Genomic DNA, 20,123 nt, shown 5'->3' with positions numbered 1-20,123 from the left:
AAATCCTACACAGTGGACCTTTAACACCAAATAGTTGTGTGTGTTTCATTTCCATTGGTTTTCATTATTTCACCACAGAAATTGTCCTCACTCCTGGTAAAACATCAAAGGAGGTTGAAATAATGGGTCTGCAGATGTTTCATTCTGGGTATTAGATAATAAACATAATAGTGTCATTTGTGATGACACATCTGGTGCTTCTTGAGATGCCTGGAGGGTGTGCTTCATGGTTTGCTTTGGTCAAATGAGGGAGTTGCAGAGATTTATTTTCATGAATACTATAACGTAGGGAGCAGTTCACTGAGCTGTACAATTTTGTGACAGTGATACTGCAGATCACCTCATGATTTTACATTCTGGCAATAGGCTCTAAACAGAAAGTCACAGAGGAATTGTCTTTATGTCTGAGATCTTGGGAGTAATTTATTTTGTAAATAGTTTGACAAATAAAACCTAGTGTCTTTATCTTGGATTTTTTGTAAAAGCTCATTGCCAGTCGTGATTTGTTTTCCTTTAGAGCAAGAGAGGACGGGAATGAGAAGGACAAGAGGATGAGGGGAAGAAAAACATCCGAACTGCAACTGAACAAAAGAGAAATTTTCTTTTTTTTTTTTCTTGTTGGACGCAGATTCTTTCTTGCAGTGCTTTGGGAGGGAGCCCGGTGTTGAGATAAGGGATAACGAGGCGCCGGCTTCAATGAGCCCATCAAAACGACGAGTTGTGCTGCTTCACAAGGGAAAACAGGTCCAGACAATAGTAACTGCACAAAGCGAGAGAGCGGAGAAGCTGGTGCCTGTTTTATTGCTGAGCTTGTGCTCCTTTGTGCAGGAGTTTGACTGATAAAAGACACATTTAAAAGTTGGAGAGACGTGTTAATTGAAAGAGTTGTATAAGAGGCAGAGAGATAGAAGATGGAGTCAAATCCGCTCGAAGGGCGAATTTCAAAGTGACCGTGCACCTGTAGGAAGCGTGTCTGAACAGTTTTTGCTGTTTCCCTCATGTATGTGAGCAGTTTTGAAACAAAACATGTGCAAAATCCTGTCGTTCTGTCACAGTGTCCAGCTCCTGCCAACAGAGCAGCTCCAGGGTTTGTCTCCCGGTGGTATTGTGGATTAGATTCTTGGCTGGATTGTTTTTCGAGCTTTGGCCGAGATGAATTTTGTGATCACAAATCCGAACGGAGCTTTTCTACGTTTGCATTCACAAGACACAGAATCTGATGTAACTGTCTAATTACGATGCGCCTCTTTGTCGAAGCGTGACTTAGAGGAGGTGTGTGACAGCTGGTGTGTGCGCCTCCCTCACAACGCAACAGCCTCAGCACTGAACAGACCCAATGTATTCTGCTCACTTCATCACATATGCTGCACAAACTCGCCTGAATTCCTCCCCATAATATTTCAATCAAAACTCCATCATTCCTCTCAACAGCTGGGTGTAGTCTGACGCTGTGTAGGCCTGAAATGGCTGCATGTGAACTGTGTTTCTAGGGCAGATTTTCCACATGAAAAAAACTAAACATGGGAGAGATCATGACAGAGCAAACGAGAGGTTAAGGCGTGGAAGACGGAAAAAGAGACAGACAGGCAAACATCCAGGATCAAGGTGGTAAATCCAGCGGGAGCGTCACTGTGGATGAAGGAGGCAGACACAGAGCTGTGAGTGCGTAAGCAGAGAGGCCCGCGAGGGGCGTGATGTTGCTGCGTCGTGACAGTGCATGTTGTTGGAGAGTGGGTCAGGCAGAGGGGTTTACCTGATGCAAGCGCTGGCTCTCTTGTCAGTTGGGCAGCTCCCGAGTGGAGGCAGTAAAGGGCCAGTGAACGTACGGGAGTGGAGATGTTGACGCTGGGTCTCGCAGACAGCAGGCGGGATCAGATTTGGATGCGAGCCTCATGCGAGCAGCTTTACAAATGTTGATTGAGTCCTTGAAAGATTACAGGTGCTGAGCAGACTGGTGTTGATTGTTTACCCTGAGCCAGATGGGGGGGGGGGGGGGGGGGGGGGTGCAAAGCAGTTACACAATTCCTCAGAAATGCATCTCTGTTAGCTATGAATATTTAAAAAAAATAGTTGAAAGAATAAGAGTATTCTTCACTAATTTTCCATTTTGAACTGCAAGCAGAATGTACAGGTCTCCAGGAAATCTCATGTCTGTTTCTTGTATACTTGTTCATGCAACTTAAGTAATATTTATATTTTCTTTTTCAATGTTTTGAGCCCATCTCTTGAAAGGAGTTGGTAACCTATAACATTCTACTTTACACTGGTTACCAGAGACGTAAAGGTGTATCTCAGGAAAAACATTTTTACAGCTGAATACAACAGTCCTGCAGTAAATGTTACAAGATGTTTATAATCTTTTTAGTATTGAAACTCTTCTACCAGGTTTGGGTTAGCAGCTTCTATTATTTTGTCTATTGTGCAATGAGGGGTGGGTTAAATAGAAACAGCTCAGTTAAATGAAAGACAATTCAACAGCACCACAAACTGCAGTCGTCAAATTGAGTGTTTTAAAACATTAAAACCCTCATGAAGACTTTTGCATCTAGATTTATGTTAAGTGGAAGAAATGAAGTTTGAAGTTTATAACCAGTTTGAATGAATTTGATGCCTGATTCTATTCTGCATCCACTCAGTCAAATCTAATGTTACTGTGAAGCTGATGAATTCAACATTCTTTATTTTTTTAATTTATGGTGTTGACTGTGTCTTTATTCATTCAGTGTAGTTTGAGAGCTTTCTCTATGATGTGTTAAAGAGGTAAACCATAATATGGGTCAGATGGACACATAGACTGTAAATATAGATGGATGAAGAATTTCCACTAACCCCTCACTATCCAAAAATGCCTATTGCACTTCAAAGCTGTGAATTTTGAATTCAAACTGATGATTACCGATGTAAACAGATGTTTAACTGGTTGTTTAAAACCCAATAAAAACAGTTCAGACAGACATTGGTATTTAATATATAACCATCCTATTTTTGTAAGAAGCAGAAACTCCACATGCGTTTTTTTGCCTCTACCATGTGTGACTGTGTGAGAAGGAGGGAGAGCTAAGAATAGAGTAAAGGGGGGCCGACACTGTGATGCTGCCTCTACCCACATTTCTTCTTCTGTTTCTGAAGTCAGTATGCACTCAACCAGTTTTTGCTGATATCAGGCTCTGCTGAGCAACAGCACAATACGTTATACGTCCGTTGCAACTTTAAGTCAATTTCTTTTTTGTGGAGGTTTGGGATGCAGAAATGGATTCACAGATAAATCTCCCACCCTCTATGTGTTCACCTTTAACATGATCACAATGCCTGGGCTGGTACATACAGACGTTTCATCAGAAAACTGTCACTCCATGTCATGATAAAGGGAGGCCTTTTGAAGCTCCTCCACTGACAGACAGGGAGGAGAGCCAGAGGATTTTTTTCTTCATATGTTTCATGTGTGAATGGAATAGAGAAAAGCTGAACAAAAGACAGAATCTGAGGGCTGAGAGAAGGGTCGAGGTTTCGGAGATGAGAGGAACTGATGTCGGGTTCGATAGCTGAGCGAGATTGGATAATATTTGATGATAGTGTCTTCAAAATGCTCGCACGAAATGGGTGTTGTGAAATCATCGCTCCCGAGAAAGTCATGCGCTCCTGATGGCTCTGCTCAAAGGGAATGAGAAGCTGATGATTATGTTTTCAAAGATGGAGAGTGGAACGTAGAAGGAAGATGAGGAAGAAAAGTCTTGGATAAAATTAGAAGAGGTGAAAGGTATATGTGCTGCTAATCAACTTTATTTGATTAGATAGAAATTTGGCAGGTTCAGATCATAGATTGTACATAAAGATATGTCTCCTCTTCCTCCCACTATGAAGAAATCAAGCGAAAATAATATGAACGCCGCCATCTTATGCATTTGGAACCAGAGTCTGTGCAGTAGTGATTGGGGGATGGTCACAAGTCATTGTCAGCTGTCAATCATTTTCATAGCATCAATTAATTAACTATATCCAACTTACTGTAAAAATTAGCACTTGAACAAACATCAGTGCGATAAGAACTACCTTAAATCCCAGAAACCATCCTAGAGAAAAATTCTATTTGATGTGTACTTTGACTTTTCAGTTTGATCCATGTCCTATCCACTAACATGGAGGAGGTGGAGTTTATGATTCATACTGCACCCAGCCACCATATGGTGGTCGAGACAATTTGGCTTCACTCTTGGAATCTGTCATGTCATCCATCTGTGTATACATATATACATATCTTGGTAATAGTTGTACACAAATTCTATACATGTTGAAAGAAATGATCAAATTAAAGCCTTACCAATTGATCAGTTTCAGAGTTTGAAAAGATGTGCACATGTTGACTTTTACATCATTTTTTTTACATTATTGTCAAGATCTATATATTTGGTTGTATTTCTGTTTTCTTTTTATTCTATTTCTTATTAAGTATATGGGGTGGCACGGTGATGCCGTGGTTACCACTTAAATGCTCACAGACTCCTGAACCCTGTGATCATCAAAGGATAAGTGCTATAGATAATGGATGGATGGATTATAACTTTTATGGTAAACTGTAAAATATCAAGCCTGCAGTACATGTCTTTGTCATAAGGGTTTGATAACTAAATCTTAGGAAACATTTACATTTAGAAAAAAACAAACTTATACTGTATATTGGCTGATATAGAATTATTACCTAATATCCTATCCCTAATATCAGTATCAGCACCTCCCCCTATAATCGGTCAGGTTTTTGGAGAATAACTATTTTTCCATCCTTCATAAAAGAAACACTCTGATTTTGTTTCTGTCATGTTGTCTCGTTGATACACCTTTCTCAACCTTTTAGCAGCACTAATAGCAGGTGTTATCTGTTTCAGGTTTACACCTGTTCCAAGTGTCAATGAATCTGTCTTCATTTGACCCTTAGTGGGGGCAACTTGTCAATTAATTAGTTGTGACTTGAGACTGGCAGACAGCTGCGGAGGTGAGGAGGAAATTGCCCCTCCATGTTTACAGTCCCCAACATGAAGGAAAAAGTTCAGTGGGGAAGAGGCTGTATTGTGTTTTGTTTTTTTTTCTTAATGATGCAGAGGAACAGGTTATCAGTGAGACAGAGGCCAGGCCGAAAGGTAGAGCTTAACCTCTCAGGGGGGGAAATTGGAAGGTGAGGAAAGAGGAAAAGAGGACGTGTGTGTCTGCAGGGCTCTGCTGCCACATTTAGGCCTAAGTGGAGGAGAGTGTGTGGGCTTATAATACTGAGATTTATTTGTGGGCGATTAGAGCTGTGCAATCTTCAAATGATTTGTTCCAGGTTCATGTTGGACGAAGAGCGGAGATGAGACATTTGATTAATCAGTTGAATTATTTGGCAGCTATTTAGATACTTATCATTACCCAGGTTCAGCGTGTCCACTGTGAGGGTTTTCTGCTGTTCTCAGTTTTTATATCAGTCTCACTGTAATTTGATTATGTTTGGGTTTTGGTTGGTTGGACACAATCAGCGAACTAAAGAGGCCACATTAGAAAACTGTAGGTGTTAGAGGCTATTTTTTGACATTTTATAGACAATAATTTCCACTATGTCACAAAATACTCATATGGAGCTTAAGCAGCCTTGGTTGGATTAAAATGTACTGTAGTACTTGTATGAAGGATTAACTGTGTGGATATTTGTCTTAATTATAATTTTACACTCTGAAAACAAAGAAAAGGTCATGATTGTATATTTCTGTTGGAGATATAAAGATAGAGGATTCAGGTAAACGACTCTGCACATCCAGTTCTGACCTGCACTCAGTGGTCACTTCATTAGGAACATCTGCATATCCATATTCTGATCATGTGAAATCCAATACAACAGCTCAGCTATAAACTTCAAGATCATAATAATTGAATATGAGGCAGAGCTGTTATGTTTTAGATTTTACAGGTGTACCTGAAGTGGTCACAGAATCTACACACAGAAGTATACACAATGAAAACACAATAAAGCCACAAAGAAGACAAAATAGGCAAAAAAATAAGATTGACTATTTAAGAACCATTTCTTTAAGCATTAGAAATAGCTCTTCTGTTGTACTGTTTCTGTTGTCATGTATAAGGATTTATTCTTACTAATGAAGCTTTGAGATATGAAAAATATGTGTTCCCTGCTGTTGTACAATTATTACATAAATATTGGTTGGAAGTTGTTGGAACTTAATAACCATAAAGAATTTCATAACACCTCTAAAAAAGGACCTTGTAAAAAGTGATACAATCACTAATCACTCTAATTTCCACAAGGCCTATTTTAATCTAAAAGCTTTTCTACATGCAGCAGATGAGGGACAATCAGCAGATCCACTTATATTTAAATGAAAGTCCAAAAACAGAGCAAGCGTCATGTCTCATACAATCTTATATGAGAAAAGTTGTGAATTTTGGTAATGAATGAGACGGTTTGTGGTTTCGACAAATAATCTGAGACCTGAAGAAGAGCAGAGAATCAACTGCACAACTATCAGTATAAAGTAGTTCATCATTAACGGCTCTGTTCTCATAGAAACGCCACATTTTAAAGGTCCAGTGTGAAAGATTTAGGTGAAAGGAATCTATTGGCAGAAATCTAATGTAGAATAATTCTCATGATGTTTTCACTAGTTCGTTTCATCTAAATTGTATGAATTGTAGTTTTCTTTACCCCAGAAAAGGCCCTTTATATTTAAATACTTTATATTTACATGGAGGGGTCCTCTCTACGGAGGCCGTCATGTTTTTTACATTAGTCCAGACTGGACAAACTAAACATCTTTTGAGTTTTTATGACAACTGAAGTTACCACAGGTTCTTTTTCATGTTTGGAAGGAGAGGGTGAGGTGAGGGGTGTTCAGCTGCAACATGCAATTTCTACACTAGATATCACTAAATTCTACACACTGTACCTTTAAGTGTCTCTTCTTCACTTGCAGATTCAAGTCTGTTCTTCTGTTTGTGGCAAAGGTTTTTAATGACCACACTTCTGATAATCGCATTAAAAACAAACTTAACAGTAGGTGACATGCTGAAGGTCAATCGGGGCATTGCCAAGCTCACAGGGCAATCTTGTTAAAATAAACACAAATCACACTGTGAGTTAATGGCTGAGTTAAGTGGAATATAATTATTAATATTTAATTCTCAGCCATGCAGTCATTACTTGTCAGAGCTTTTTTTAAGAAGATGTGTGGATTACAGTGGTGTGCCTTGTATGACTCACCCAGTGGAGACGAGTGAGCAAAACCAGGTTTTCTAAGCAGGAAAAGCCTCAGTCTGGAAATACAGCACTAAACATATAAAGCCAAAAAGCAGGTTAGGTTTAATTTTTAAGAACAAATTTAAATTTGGGGGGATAATTAAAAACACCGTTTTCTTTTCTGTATGATGATACATGGGGTTATATTGTGACAGTGATGCAGAAATAGTGGTAAAAGTCACTCATCAATCTTCAGTCAGTACATAAATAATATTAACTTTATTTTTAATGTAGGTCTGAATATATCTACTAAATGAAAGATAAATAATATTCAGCCTTTTGTTATGTAGTTTTCAAAAAATCAGGGTATAAGATTTGATGATGTGTGTGATAATTTTGTGATTTGTGAATATGGGCTATACAAATAAAATTTGATTGATTAATATTTGATATATATCTATTTTATCATTCGATAATATAATACAGGCATTAATGGAAATTCATCTTTCACTTGTGTATGGCACAACATGAAGGAACAACAATACAGTACATGTGATGCTGCCGTCTAATATTTAGCAGCATAACACAAAAACTATGTGACTTGGTGGAGGGATGTCATATGGGTCAGAATATCACCCATCAAATTTTGGTGCAGATCCAGATTAGGGGGCACTAGTGTTTGAGTTTCCAAGTCTGTGGAATTGCCACGATGAAATAGTTTCCTACAAACGGCAAGTGTGTGCTCTTAGGTTCTGGCCAAATCATCAAGTGTGTGCGTTCTGAAGATTATAAGATTGAAATCAGCTAAACCTGTTATTATGTCTGAGGTCTCTCAGATTTATGAAATCGGTTACGAGTTGAAAATCTTCTAGTGTGCAGCAACCTTTAGACTCAGAGTATATCAGTGAGTAACAGCCTGGGTATATTATTTGCATACCACTTAAATACATTCAACAAAATGACTTGGCGTTTCACACAGGGCTCGCTCGCAGGCAGGACAGCTACAGGTGCTGGCAGAGATGTGTGGATGCCCTGTGGGAGACTCTGGTCCTGGGTCTTGGTGCGAGGCCTCGGGTAATTAAGAGGAATTAGCGGAGAGACAGTGGATATTGGGTTCGTCATTACAACGACTCCCAAGAGTTTCAGGCGCCACAGGCGAGCTATGAAAACCTCAAGAGAGCTGCAGCAGATGAATGCTCAAATACTTAGACCAGTGAATTTGTAGAAACCAAATTGAGTTAGGATGAGAACAGAAACATTTCACATTTCAGCTTTTTAAGATCACTGAAGGAAACCTGAGAAAATAAATTATAGGCCGTGAGTGAATAGAGGGTGCTACTGGCTCTTTATAGACTGTGCAACGTATTGCATCAGGGTGAGTTATAATAGCCTTTAAAAAAGAGAGGAAAAAAACAAGCTACAAACCAACATTATCCAGCACGGACTCTTGTGACGGCGACATGTAGGTCTACATGCTATGAAACAGAGGGGGTCCAATCCCTCTGAGGCTCCGAGGGCCCCTGCATAGCTGCAGAGTGGGACATGTCACTTTGCTGCTAAATTAAGTCCAGAGCAGAAGAGATAACCTCAGTGGAATAAATGGCTTCAATGAGTTAATGAAGACCCGGGGGGGAAGATGGATCCTGCCTCAACCCCGCATTTTCCTCATCCCTGTGCCTCTGGGTGTGTTGTGTTGGCTGTGTGTGTGTATTGCGCTTGAGTGGTCATGTGCATGTGTGTGTGTGTGGTCTCCGTCTCGATCATTCTAGTTCCCTCCGATGAGGAGACTTCATTTTGTTATTTAGAGAGCTGAGACAAAGATCCGTAGTGCATCTCATTGTAAGTGCAATTAGCAGAGAGAGGATTCTCCACCAGACAGAAGTGCACTTAATGTAACACCCAAGACCCTCTTCAATAAACTAGTGATTTTTTTTCTGCCAGTTTGGCCCTTCTGCAAGACGCTAGTGACTAGGTGACACATCATTCAACACAGAAGACAATATCTGAAGGCAACTTAAGGACGCCAGTACTATGTTACAAGCTTTCTTGATGCACACTTGTGGTTACTGCCCCCATCATTCTCTATATCACATCTCCCTCACTGTTTTCTCTAGCCTCCTCCACTTGTCTCATCCTACAGAAATATCGTCCTTTCTTTTTCTCCCTTCTCCCTCTTTTTCCCACCATCAAATTGATCTTCTCTCATCTCAAGGCTCTAAATATTCTATTTTTCTCTCATTGCCAACCAAGCCCACGGAAAAGACCAAAACCAATAATGTCTATATCGTCAAAGCCTGTTTACTCACGCAGCCACAGAGATCCACTCTTATTCAAAAACTATTGCAGCGGGTGACATGTTTCTTCATTATGATGAAAATAGGCGCAATATTTTCGTTCTGCTCACAACAACTGTCCTCCTAACGTTCTGCAAATACTCGTCCACCAACTCTATTAATCCACAAGTGAAGTCCACGCCAAACATTTAGAAAATAGGACAAGATGTTGTACATCCCTTATAATAATATGCAAATTTAGTGCTCAGCTGTTTAGGAAATGATTGGGCCTTTTTAAATTTGTATCCTTTTGTATCCCTTAATGCCTGATTGTCTTATGCCACAGAAATTGTTTTATCCACAAGTGCCTTCGACTAAACTATTTAAAAAAAATCTAAGGTCATAACATCATTGTATTATATTTTATTGTTTTACCAATGAGTATTTGTTTTATTTGTTTTATTTTACTCCTTTAACTTATTTTAAATTTGTTTATACAAACTTTATCCTTTTTATTTCTTATACCTTTTTTATTCTACTCTTTTTAATCTCTTTTCTTTTGCTTGACATTTTTTAAAACCGTTCTTTCTGATTTTGAATTGGTTTAATTCAATTTGGTCTTAACTTTACCTTGCCTTGACTTTAGTACTGTGCATGAGAAACCTTCTATTTAGATTTGTTCTGTTATTCAACACTGAGGCTGATAGAGTAACACACATTATTCACATGATATTGAGGCACATCAGACGGAGCCTTAAATATAACTGCCATGGTGCACAACAGCAGCACCGTTTCTATGTTTTCACATCACACTCGCAGTTGACTTTGAGAAAGTGAATTGAATAATTACAGAGGATGTAAATAGAATTTGTGTTGGTTTCCACCACCCCTGGATAGTCATTATAGCTGCATGATGTCTGATTACCTGACTGAACACAGTCACACATTTCTGAGTAATGGAGCAGGATAAATGTTGCCCCCTCCTTTTGGTTCACGTGATGTTGTATTCTATTTAAAACTTTATTTCATTAGAAAGACATATAGCTGGCCAATCTTTCTTCAGAAAGAGCCCAAACTACTGTTTTTAGGGGATTTAATGTCACTAAAGGCCACATACAGTTTCACAGATGAGGGACTTAACTCTCAGATACAAGAAAACATTTTTATCATCCTTGTATTCAATTATTGAATGATTCTTTTTGGCCTGTTTGGCAAATTCGAAACTCATCAACATATTTTCACTTTAAAAACTTGCGTGTTAGCAAACAGATTAACATTAGTATAAATCTGGAGTTGGGTTTCTCGTTACCTGTCTGATATTCATAGCTGTTTTTGTCTACCACTTTGGAGGAAATATTTTGTTCATTCGCATTCATTTCTTTTTACAGAAAATAGATTTTTTTCTGTGACTAAAATCGACACTGCCAAGATCAGTAATTGATTGAAGCAGAGAAGTTATAGGCAAACATTTTTTTTTTTATAAAACAAAATAAAGACCTGAAGACTCTATTATATATAATATATATATTAACCTCCGCCAAGGAGGTTATGTTTTCACCCCTATCCATTTGGTTTGTTGGTTTGAAAGCAAGATTAGACAAAATAACTGATCAGATACGAAACTTGGATGGGACATGATCCGGATAAAGGACTTTTATCACTTTCTTTAACGTTGTGAGATTGGGCATTTTTTGGCAATTTTTTGATATTCTCCAAATAATTCTCAAATCTTGATGAAAACAATCAGGCACGTTTATGGTGTGTGCAATTTGGTGCAGATTAAAATAAAAATCTGGATCTATTGAATTTAAATGTGTTTTCATAACAGGACTGTTGGGCCTTGGTGGAGGTATGTGCTCAGCGGAGTGCCATTCTAGTGGATTTGTGAGTTTAACCAACACAGTCATCCAATCCTTTGTCAATATATGATGTTGATTAGAGCAGCTTAATATGCACAGTATGATGGGTTCCAAGATCTAAAAAGATCATTTTCTTTTTCTCTGCTCCATTTTATTGTATTCAAAGCTTCCCCTGCAACACAATTTAAATATCAGCAGCATTGTTTTTTCTCTGTAGACTAAAGATAAATGTTGATTTCAAACAATCCACACAATTTTGTCCTGGAGTTATTATAAATCACTCTTTAAGATCAATGATAAAACCCTTATTTTGGCAGTTGTTCATTCCTTTAAACTAAGAACAGATCATTTGTCAGTGGAAACATGATGATTGATCTGAAAAAAACAGCCCACCTGTCTCTACTTAATGATAAGTTTGTACATTATTGATGATATATTGTGGTTGTGACAGTAAAAACAAAAGTCAAACATGAACACCTGCTGTTGCATCTCTCAGGGGGGAGATCCAGGCTTTTAACTGAAAAAAGACTCAACTCGCCAGGATTTTCTTCTCACTGTCCTTTTCATACTGAAGCGACAGAAGAGTCTGAAATGCCTTTTATGATCCATTAATGTCGAGTGTTAAATGTGAATTGTTGTTATTTATAAATCACGTCTGATGCATGCAGATCACAACAGTACCACTCTCACCTGTAAGTGACCACCCACTGCCTGTAAAAAGGCTCTTTTACACGTCTGCCTGTCAGCTTACGTTATCCGCACTGCCGATCAAATGCAAAGCAGCGCAGCCCACCACATCAAGTCTCCGGGGATATAGTAGACTGTGATAATGATGGCCTACGTGTGTTTTAAATACCCGTGGAAAAGATTCAGTTTTAACGTCTCTCAGGCTGCTGCTCGGAGCATCCGCAGTGAATACACCGTCGACTGTTATCCACCGCAATATTCAGCAAAAACACGTGACCGTTTCAAAGTCCAGTCGAGGCACACACTCCACTGCTTAGATGATCCTGTGGAATCTTTACTGGGAGATTGGAAGTCGGCGTTTGTGTGTGTGTGTGTGTGTGTGTGTGTGTGTGTGTGTGTGTGTGTGTCTCACTGGTTATTCTATTTGTGGTCAACGCACAAATGACTGATGTCTCTTTTTAGGTTGTTGTTGATAAGTCTGGATATGGTAAATGGTCTGAATTTATACCTGATGACCACTCAAAGCACTTTACAGAAGAGTTTTACCTTTCACCCATACACACACATTCACACGGTGGATCCATGTGCAGCACCTTCTCTATAACACATCACACTACCGCCGTCAGGGGCAATTTGGGTTCAGTGTCTTGCCTAAGGACACTTCAGCACATGGAATTGAGGAGCAAGTGATCGAACCACTGGTCTTCTAGTCAGTGGACGACCCGCTCTACCTCTTGAGTCACAGCCGCCCAGAAGCATTTACAAGGGCTGTCACTTTTTCTAAAAATCAACTTTGAATGCATTGGACATGACAAGCAATTAATTTATATATATTCAAATACCCCCCCCCCCCCCCGCATGATGAACACTTGACGTTGCTCCGCTTGTCTGCGTTGCCTCCTCCACTGCTTCACTTGGGTGTAAACAGGTGAGCCCATAGATTGCACTGTAACAAAAACCGAGCACCCTCACCTGTGTTCGTTACTTGTAGCGCCCTCCATTCGTAGCAAACAACGCAACATTTCTGGCTTACTTTACTGATGGGTCAGGAGAGGGCATGCAATCGGTCAAGCTGATAGTGAGCGCCCTCTACTGGATCAGTTTGCCTCTGTTTGTCTTACTGTTTATTTTGAATTCAATAGGGCCGTTACAGGTCTAACATTCAAATGGATGTTGGAGTAAAAAGGGACAGCCCTGTGTAGAGTCTGCATGAGCATGGCTGAGTGTTTGTAGTTTTGTGCATGAACGACGACATATACTGTGTGTCTTTTTATCCTGGAAAAACGAAGACTGTCACCCGCAGATCACAAAGGGTCACATGTCTGTACGCTGGGACCCAACAGCGCTTGACCCAAACCATTTGCATGGATGGCTCTGTGTTCATGCATGTGTGTCGTGTTTCTGAGCACCGGGGAAAAGGTTACAGTCGCATCTGCAGCAAATTGTTGGATGCAAACAGTGCACGCATGTGGGTGTTTGTGTCGCCGTTCATCACCACTTATACGTGTTTTCCCCTGTGCTGCATATGTTGTTCTAATAGCTATGTGAGTGCTGTAATGGGTACAGAAGTGCACATAAATACATGTGTCACCTTGGTCTTGTTGACGTTTTGTTGGATGATCTTCTTTTGTTCTATTATGTTGCGAGTAAATGATCCCCTCTTGACACCCTCTATTTAAATGTTATTAATTGTGGAGTGTTAGTGAAGGCGGGGGGGGGGTCTTGTAAACAGCCTGATTAGTCCGAATGAGATGTCAGCTCCTGCTTGGGTGGATGCTCCTTCCATCGTGTTATTTCTGTTTATTTGCCTGCAGCACATTTTTGGATATTTATTTTTAATGTGAGGTATGCTAAAAGGCGGAGCACTGGATCAGCTCTATCTGCAGGAGTGCATTAACTTACCTCCCCATGTGTGTATGTGGGTGTGCACTTTTGTGCGAAGGCACCATGCTATTTATTTTTTTGTTTCAAGCGTTTTATTTTTGTAGGTGTGCCGGCTCAGATTAAAGTAAATTGATCATTATTAGTAGAGGACACACGCTGCATGTAGTGGTCCGCATGACTCGGTCTGAGTTGCGTGTATCTTCCTGTCCATCAGGTTGTTATGTGGAGGCATATATGAATTGTTACTATGGAAACCAAGCACTGCTGTTATATAGAACCACATATCCGAATGGGTCACTGTTTCTCTCCGCTCCCTTGCTTACTGTCACACTTATTCACACTTACTTTTTAAAGATATTTCCTCTAATAGTCTCCCTCCAGTGCCCCCTCTCCCCGCAGATTCATCACACTCTCCATCTGCCGACTGAGGCCATTTTTTTTCTTCCAGATTTTTTCTTTGGATTTCTTTCACCTCCAGTCCACCCTGTGCTCTTATTTTATCATCTTGTACTAATCATGTCTTCTTTTCATCTTTCTTCAGCTGTGTTGCCCGTCCACATCTCCCTCACTTTCTCTCTCTCCCTCCCTCCTCTGGGTTTTCTTATTGCTGTTCCTTCTTCCACCTCCATCTCTTTTGTGTATGTCTCTATTTATTCTCTCCCTCACCCCACTCTTCTCTCTCCTCTTCTCTTTGCTGCCATCCTCCCACTCGCTTCCTCCTCCTCTCTCTCTCTCTCTCTCTCCCTGTGTGTGTGTGTGTGTATCCCTCTCTCTGCTGCAGCATCCTCGTTTACAATTAGCATGTGCACCTGCAATTAAGCCTGACAAACCTCTGGTAATTAGACCTTTTATACAAACTGTTTTTTATGTGAAGATCACATTTCCCTCTCTTCTGATTTTCCACACTGATCAACCTCTTCTTTCACCGCTCGCCTCGTTGCTTTTCTTTCAATGTTTTTCACCACTGACAGATTTCCGTTTCTCTCTTTCTCCTTTGGTTTTCTTTGGACTTTTGTCTTTGGTGCCAACTGTATCAGCTCCACAACGCAGGGTGCTTGATAAATAAAAGATTAGTAAAGGTGTTGTGTGAGCGAGGAGGAGGAACGAGCCTTTCACCCTGCCCTTCATTTATCCCTCTCCCAAAGTGCTCCTCTTCGCTTAATTTAGAATACAAGCATGAACATACACTCATTAAGATTCCTCGTCTTTATCTGTTCAGAAAATATGCCCAAATTTGTACCCCAGATACACACACACGCACACACACACACACACATACACACACACGCACACACACACACACACATACACACACACGCACACACACACACCCATGCACGCACAGTTCGAAACCACAATTTTCACATCAGGCTATGACGAATTGTGTTTCTCCATGCCTGTCACCTTTCTCTTGCTTACATCTTTCCCTCCGCCTCTCTCTTTCTTTCTCTCTCTCTCTTACTTTCCTTCTCCTCCATCATTTCTCCTTTACACTCCCCTCCACTACTTTTCGTACGGATAATAGAGAAGCAGTAAATAACACCAATAATAGTAAATAATAGGTCTGCAGTTGACTTCAAAGAGCAGCGAGGGATTCCAGTGGGTTGGAGGGAGCGACTGAAAGAGAACAGGTTGGGAGGGTAAAGTGGAGAAAAGAAACGGAAGTCGTGTGAGAGGGAGGGAGAGAGAGAAGTCGAGAGAAAGAGAGAGAGAGAGTCAGTAGAGCCCATTCTAAGTGTCTAATGGTCACTTACCCTAGCAGCTAGTCCATGAAGCTGTGAGGCTGTCAATCGATCAAAATGGACCCAGTGCTGTCCTGACCGACTCCGTCAAAACACACAGCATGCACGCTCCGTGCTTTATGTGTGCCACAGGCTTCCTCAGAGGAAGTCACAGCACAGTATAATGGATGTGGAGTTGTCACTTGATGCTCACAGGCCTCTCCCTGGTTCTCAGTGTGTGGTCTGATACACAGAGATGTGGGTCACTTAATTTGGTCTGTAATTTAGGAATAAGATCCTGGCCAATACTGGATTGTTAAAAAAAAACAAAACTACAAAATCTCTCTGTTTATTAATGTTGAGCTGGCGGCGATATCAGCGATATCTTTTTTGGTTTGTCAGAGGTGCTCTACATTTGGAGAGCGTGTAATGAGATCAGGTTTATACATTTGCCTGTTTCTCCTGTTTCTAACACGTTGACGACAAGAACTGCTTCTAACGTATCCCAGACCTGCACCAGACCTGCACTTGAGCCCTCTTTCCGAGATGATTAACATTATGTGTGTGGTCGCAATATCTTGGTTCATTGGTGTGTATTAGAGCAATAGAGCAAACTGATAACATTGATTTAACTTAGATTAGCTCTTAAGGTTAGGCAACATTTTTTTCAACACTTTCCCCAAAAGTACAACACGATAATAAGAAGTTAGATTTCTTTTTTGTTGTTTTGAAGATGAATAGAATGAGGTTTATCCAGTCTCTTCACAATTTAGATGAACTGTATGTATTCTTAACTTGTTGTAAAGAGGTGTAAAATAACAGCTCTATATCTCAAATACTGAACCTTTGAAATATAAAGGTTGGTAGAAATCTGACCTATTTCAAAAAGTCTTCTCTGCCCTGTTGTGGTGATACAATTTCTAAATCACAGCAAATGTATCTTTGGTATTTCTGCATAATGTACACGCTTGTATATATATGTTCTGTGATATGTTAAGATGAACAGATGATATTGACCTGAAAATATAAAGGCTGGTTTTTACACTTGATTCCCAAGATGTCATTATCAAACTCTTATGACAAAGAAATGTAATTGAGACCTGCAGCTTAAACCATCAACTTTATTTCAGAAAACACAAATGTAACCAAATATACAGAACTTGAACTAAGAAAGTATTTTTGTATTATAATTCTCATCCATTTTTCTTTCCTTCTGTTTTCTCTCCAGGGACGGCATTTACACTCCTTCACAATGCTTGTCAGCCTCCACCCTTCTCCATCCCGTCTTCAGGACAAGCGCTTTGTCTCCCCCGACCATCATCCTCCTTCTCCTCCGCCGCCTCCTCCTCAAGACCATTATCCTTATCCTCAGCCTCGACTGACGCTTCCGTTCCTTTCCTTCTCTCTACTCCTCTTCTCCGTACTCCTCCTGCCCGTCTGCGAGTCTCGCAGGGGTGGAGGTCCGGGTACGGGGCCTGGAGGTTCCCCAGGGGGACAAGGCGGCCAGAGGGGAGGCAGTACCCAGAGGGGAGGCAGCACCCAGAGGGGCGTCGTCATCCCCCCTCAGTACTCTCCCGGCTCACCAGCTCTCCCCCCAATCAATCCCAAACTGATCAATTCGCTCAGTATTGCTGTCATCCTTGTGGGCAACTCTAGTGAAGTCGCCCTTGGGGCCGGACTTGAGAAAGAGGACTTCCTCCACATCCCCTACCCTCCCAAAGTCGAGGTGGTCACCATGAACGAGACCGACCCCAAGAGCATCATCAATCGGATCTGCGTGCAAATGACGAGGAACTCGCTGCAGGGCGTAGTGTTTGGTGATGACACGGATCAGGAGGCCATTGCTCAGATCCTGGACTTCATCTCCGCCCAGACACACATCCCCATCCTGGGCATCCGGGGGGGCTCCTCCATGGTCATGGCAGCCAAGGTAGGAAATCTTCTCATCTCTTTTTTTGGGGGGGGAAAGAAAGTTATACATTTAATTGAGAACTATGCACTGAGAATTTGACCTCACTGGAATTAAATTGTATTTCAAAACACTGGGAAGTCCCCACAGACAATAAGAGCAGGTTTCTTTCACCGTAAATAAGTTAAACAACAAAGGCAAAATAACAAAACTGTAACATGATTTACAGTTTGAATCAAGACCTTTAAATGAAATTATTGACAAGATAACGGTTGTAACAATTTAAGATCATCTATCCGCATTTGATTTGCTGTGTCTCAAATCACCCACTCAGTCACTATCCCCTATTCACCATATGGGACCTTTCTGTATTGTGAGACTGTATCGTGAGCTAATTAGCAGAAAACAACAACTTTCAGACACCACTGCGCATTTTCTCTGCTCTGGTAATTGCGTTATTGTTGATTATGACGTACAAAAACATCGGCTGGTGAAGAAAAATGTTTGTTTTACACTTAGTATCAATGCTTTTAGGTAAAAAGTACGTTGAATGATGTGAATGTTTAAATGTAGAAATAAACTAGTTGGCCACAATTTGTGCTGCGATTCACTGCTCTGCTTTTTTTAAAACATATTTTACCGCCACAACTCACACCAGTGGAAATATTATGGATGTATGATAAAACTAATTGTTTCAAAATCGGTAGGTGGACTATATAATGTTGAGTGATTGATTTCGGACACAGCCATTGCATTAGTATAATTAGAAAATGGAGAGTTGAACAGTTTTTTTTTGTGAGTTGCATCAACCTCTCACCACTCAGAGCCACACACTGCTTCTCACTCAAACCCAACCGATCTGCTGATTGATTTTGCTGTTAATTGACCTCCTCCTGTGAGCCTCACGTCGAACTGAGGCTCATGATAGCGAACTGAGGACTCACAGTGTGAAACAAAAGAGAACATAGCAAGTAAAAAAAAAAGGCATCTCTGTGGGATCAGGATTCAAGAGATTTGGCACAAAACGGGCTGCGTGACGAGAATTTACGATCCATAAACGGAACAATAGCTTTTAAATGTATCCTTAAATAATGTTGGGTTTATAGGCTTAGCAGTGTTTAAGTCCCTTACAGAGGAGGGATGGAATCTATAGCACTCTGAGGTTTTTAATAGAGTTTTTATTGATGCAGCCTTGTTTATGGAGGAAATGGGTTGTACAGTCGAGGGTCCCTGCTGTGAGTAATGACATTAGTAATGTGCATGTGGATTTGAAGGCACATTTGGTCAGTTTTAATTGATACAGCTTCACTAGCTTTTTCCCAGGGCTTTCATCTACTCCTCATGGTCCTGATCAGATGATGGAGTTTGCTCACAACTCCATGTGATGTGAAATCTTTGTAAGACTGGAGATGAAGTCATGATGACTGTATGTAAATGACTGCTCCACAAAACTAAAGCCAAAGCATCTCAATCACTGGTTTGCTGTAGCATAGGTCTTACATCCTGCCTGCTCCGTTTTAGTATCTGGGATATGGACCAAACAAAAAAAGTTTGTCATGATTGACAGCTGAGACTGATTCTTGATTGGTAGAGCGTGTGTATCGACAGGACTTCGATTCCATGGCTCCATCCCCTGATCACTACTGCTCAGAGTAACGTTCTTATCTGGGATATTTTACCTTTATTTCTGGATGGTGGGAGGAAGTGGAGACTCATTATATAAAGTCTACGGTTTTATCTCAATACTATATTGTGCTAAAAGGCAATGAAGACTGAGGTTGACATTTATTGACTTACTGCAACTTCTTATTGTTGCAATCTGTAAAAAATCCAAATAAACTAACAAGAATATTCTAAATGAAGTCCTTGGTTTGTGTATTATAACCCAGTTGGACAATCTGCTGGTGTTTTACTTTGTCCAGCAGACATAATACATGTTACAGAGGGAATCCTGTTGTCATGGATCCTGTATTATTTTATGAAGGACTTCTTTTAAACAAATTAGCTCAAGCACAATCTATTACAGGTTAGAAAGTTGATCTCTCCACAGTTTCTGATTAGATTTTAGTCAGAAACCCTGCTGCACAGATCTGAATCATATAATTTGACAGTGATTTCTTGAAATGATTATTGTTACAGAATCCTTAGTAACATCATATATGTGTCATGAAGATGTGTTTCTTCAATGGATTTCTATATTTGATACATTTTAGTGATCAAAGTGGGATAATACACAAGCCAGTTGAGTGTTACTTGTTCCTATACAGAACATTTCTCTCAACTTAAATTGAGGAAAAATCTAATAAAAGCCAAAACACAAAGAGAAGCATGTTAATGTCTCCACAGCAAGGCGACAAACTCCACTGGTCTTCAGGCAGGCTCAGACACACTCATGATCCCTACGGGGCCTTTTCTCCTCTCCTCTAAAATATGGTTGCATATGGAAATCAACAGTGGACAAAGAGTGTGCGAGTAGTTGTGATGAATTGAAAGGGGAGAGGAAAAGATGGAGAAGGAGAAGAGAATGAACAAGGGGCGGGGGTTGAAGGTTATAAAATAACAACTTGTGTGGGT

The 20,123-nt window shown here is 40.3% G+C and overlaps 1 protein-coding gene across 6 annotated transcripts in view; it reads left to right on the top strand.

Annotated features, from left to right (window-relative positions):
• Window positions 1-20,123, top strand: part of grin2bb (glutamate receptor, ionotropic, N-methyl D-aspartate 2B, genome duplicate b) — a 102,997-nt gene that overhangs the window by 8,617 nt on the left and 74,257 nt on the right. For all 6 annotated transcript variants that reach the window (XM_020083744.2, XM_069530460.1, XM_069530458.1 and 3 more), the window contains one exon: window positions 16,869-17,570. In XM_020083744.2, the coding sequence (XP_019939303.1) occupies window positions 16,869-17,570 (702 nt within the window). The remainder of the gene's footprint in view (window positions 1-16,868; window positions 17,571-20,123) is intronic.

This window comes from Paralichthys olivaceus, chromosome 8 (assembly GCF_024713975.1).
Source record: "Paralichthys olivaceus isolate ysfri-2021 chromosome 8, ASM2471397v2, whole genome shotgun sequence".
Classification (NCBI taxonomy): Eukaryota; Metazoa; Chordata; class Actinopteri; order Pleuronectiformes; family Paralichthyidae; genus Paralichthys; species Paralichthys olivaceus.
The sequence above is the reverse complement of the archived record's forward strand: the minus strand, read 5'-3'. Positions and strand labels throughout refer to the sequence as shown.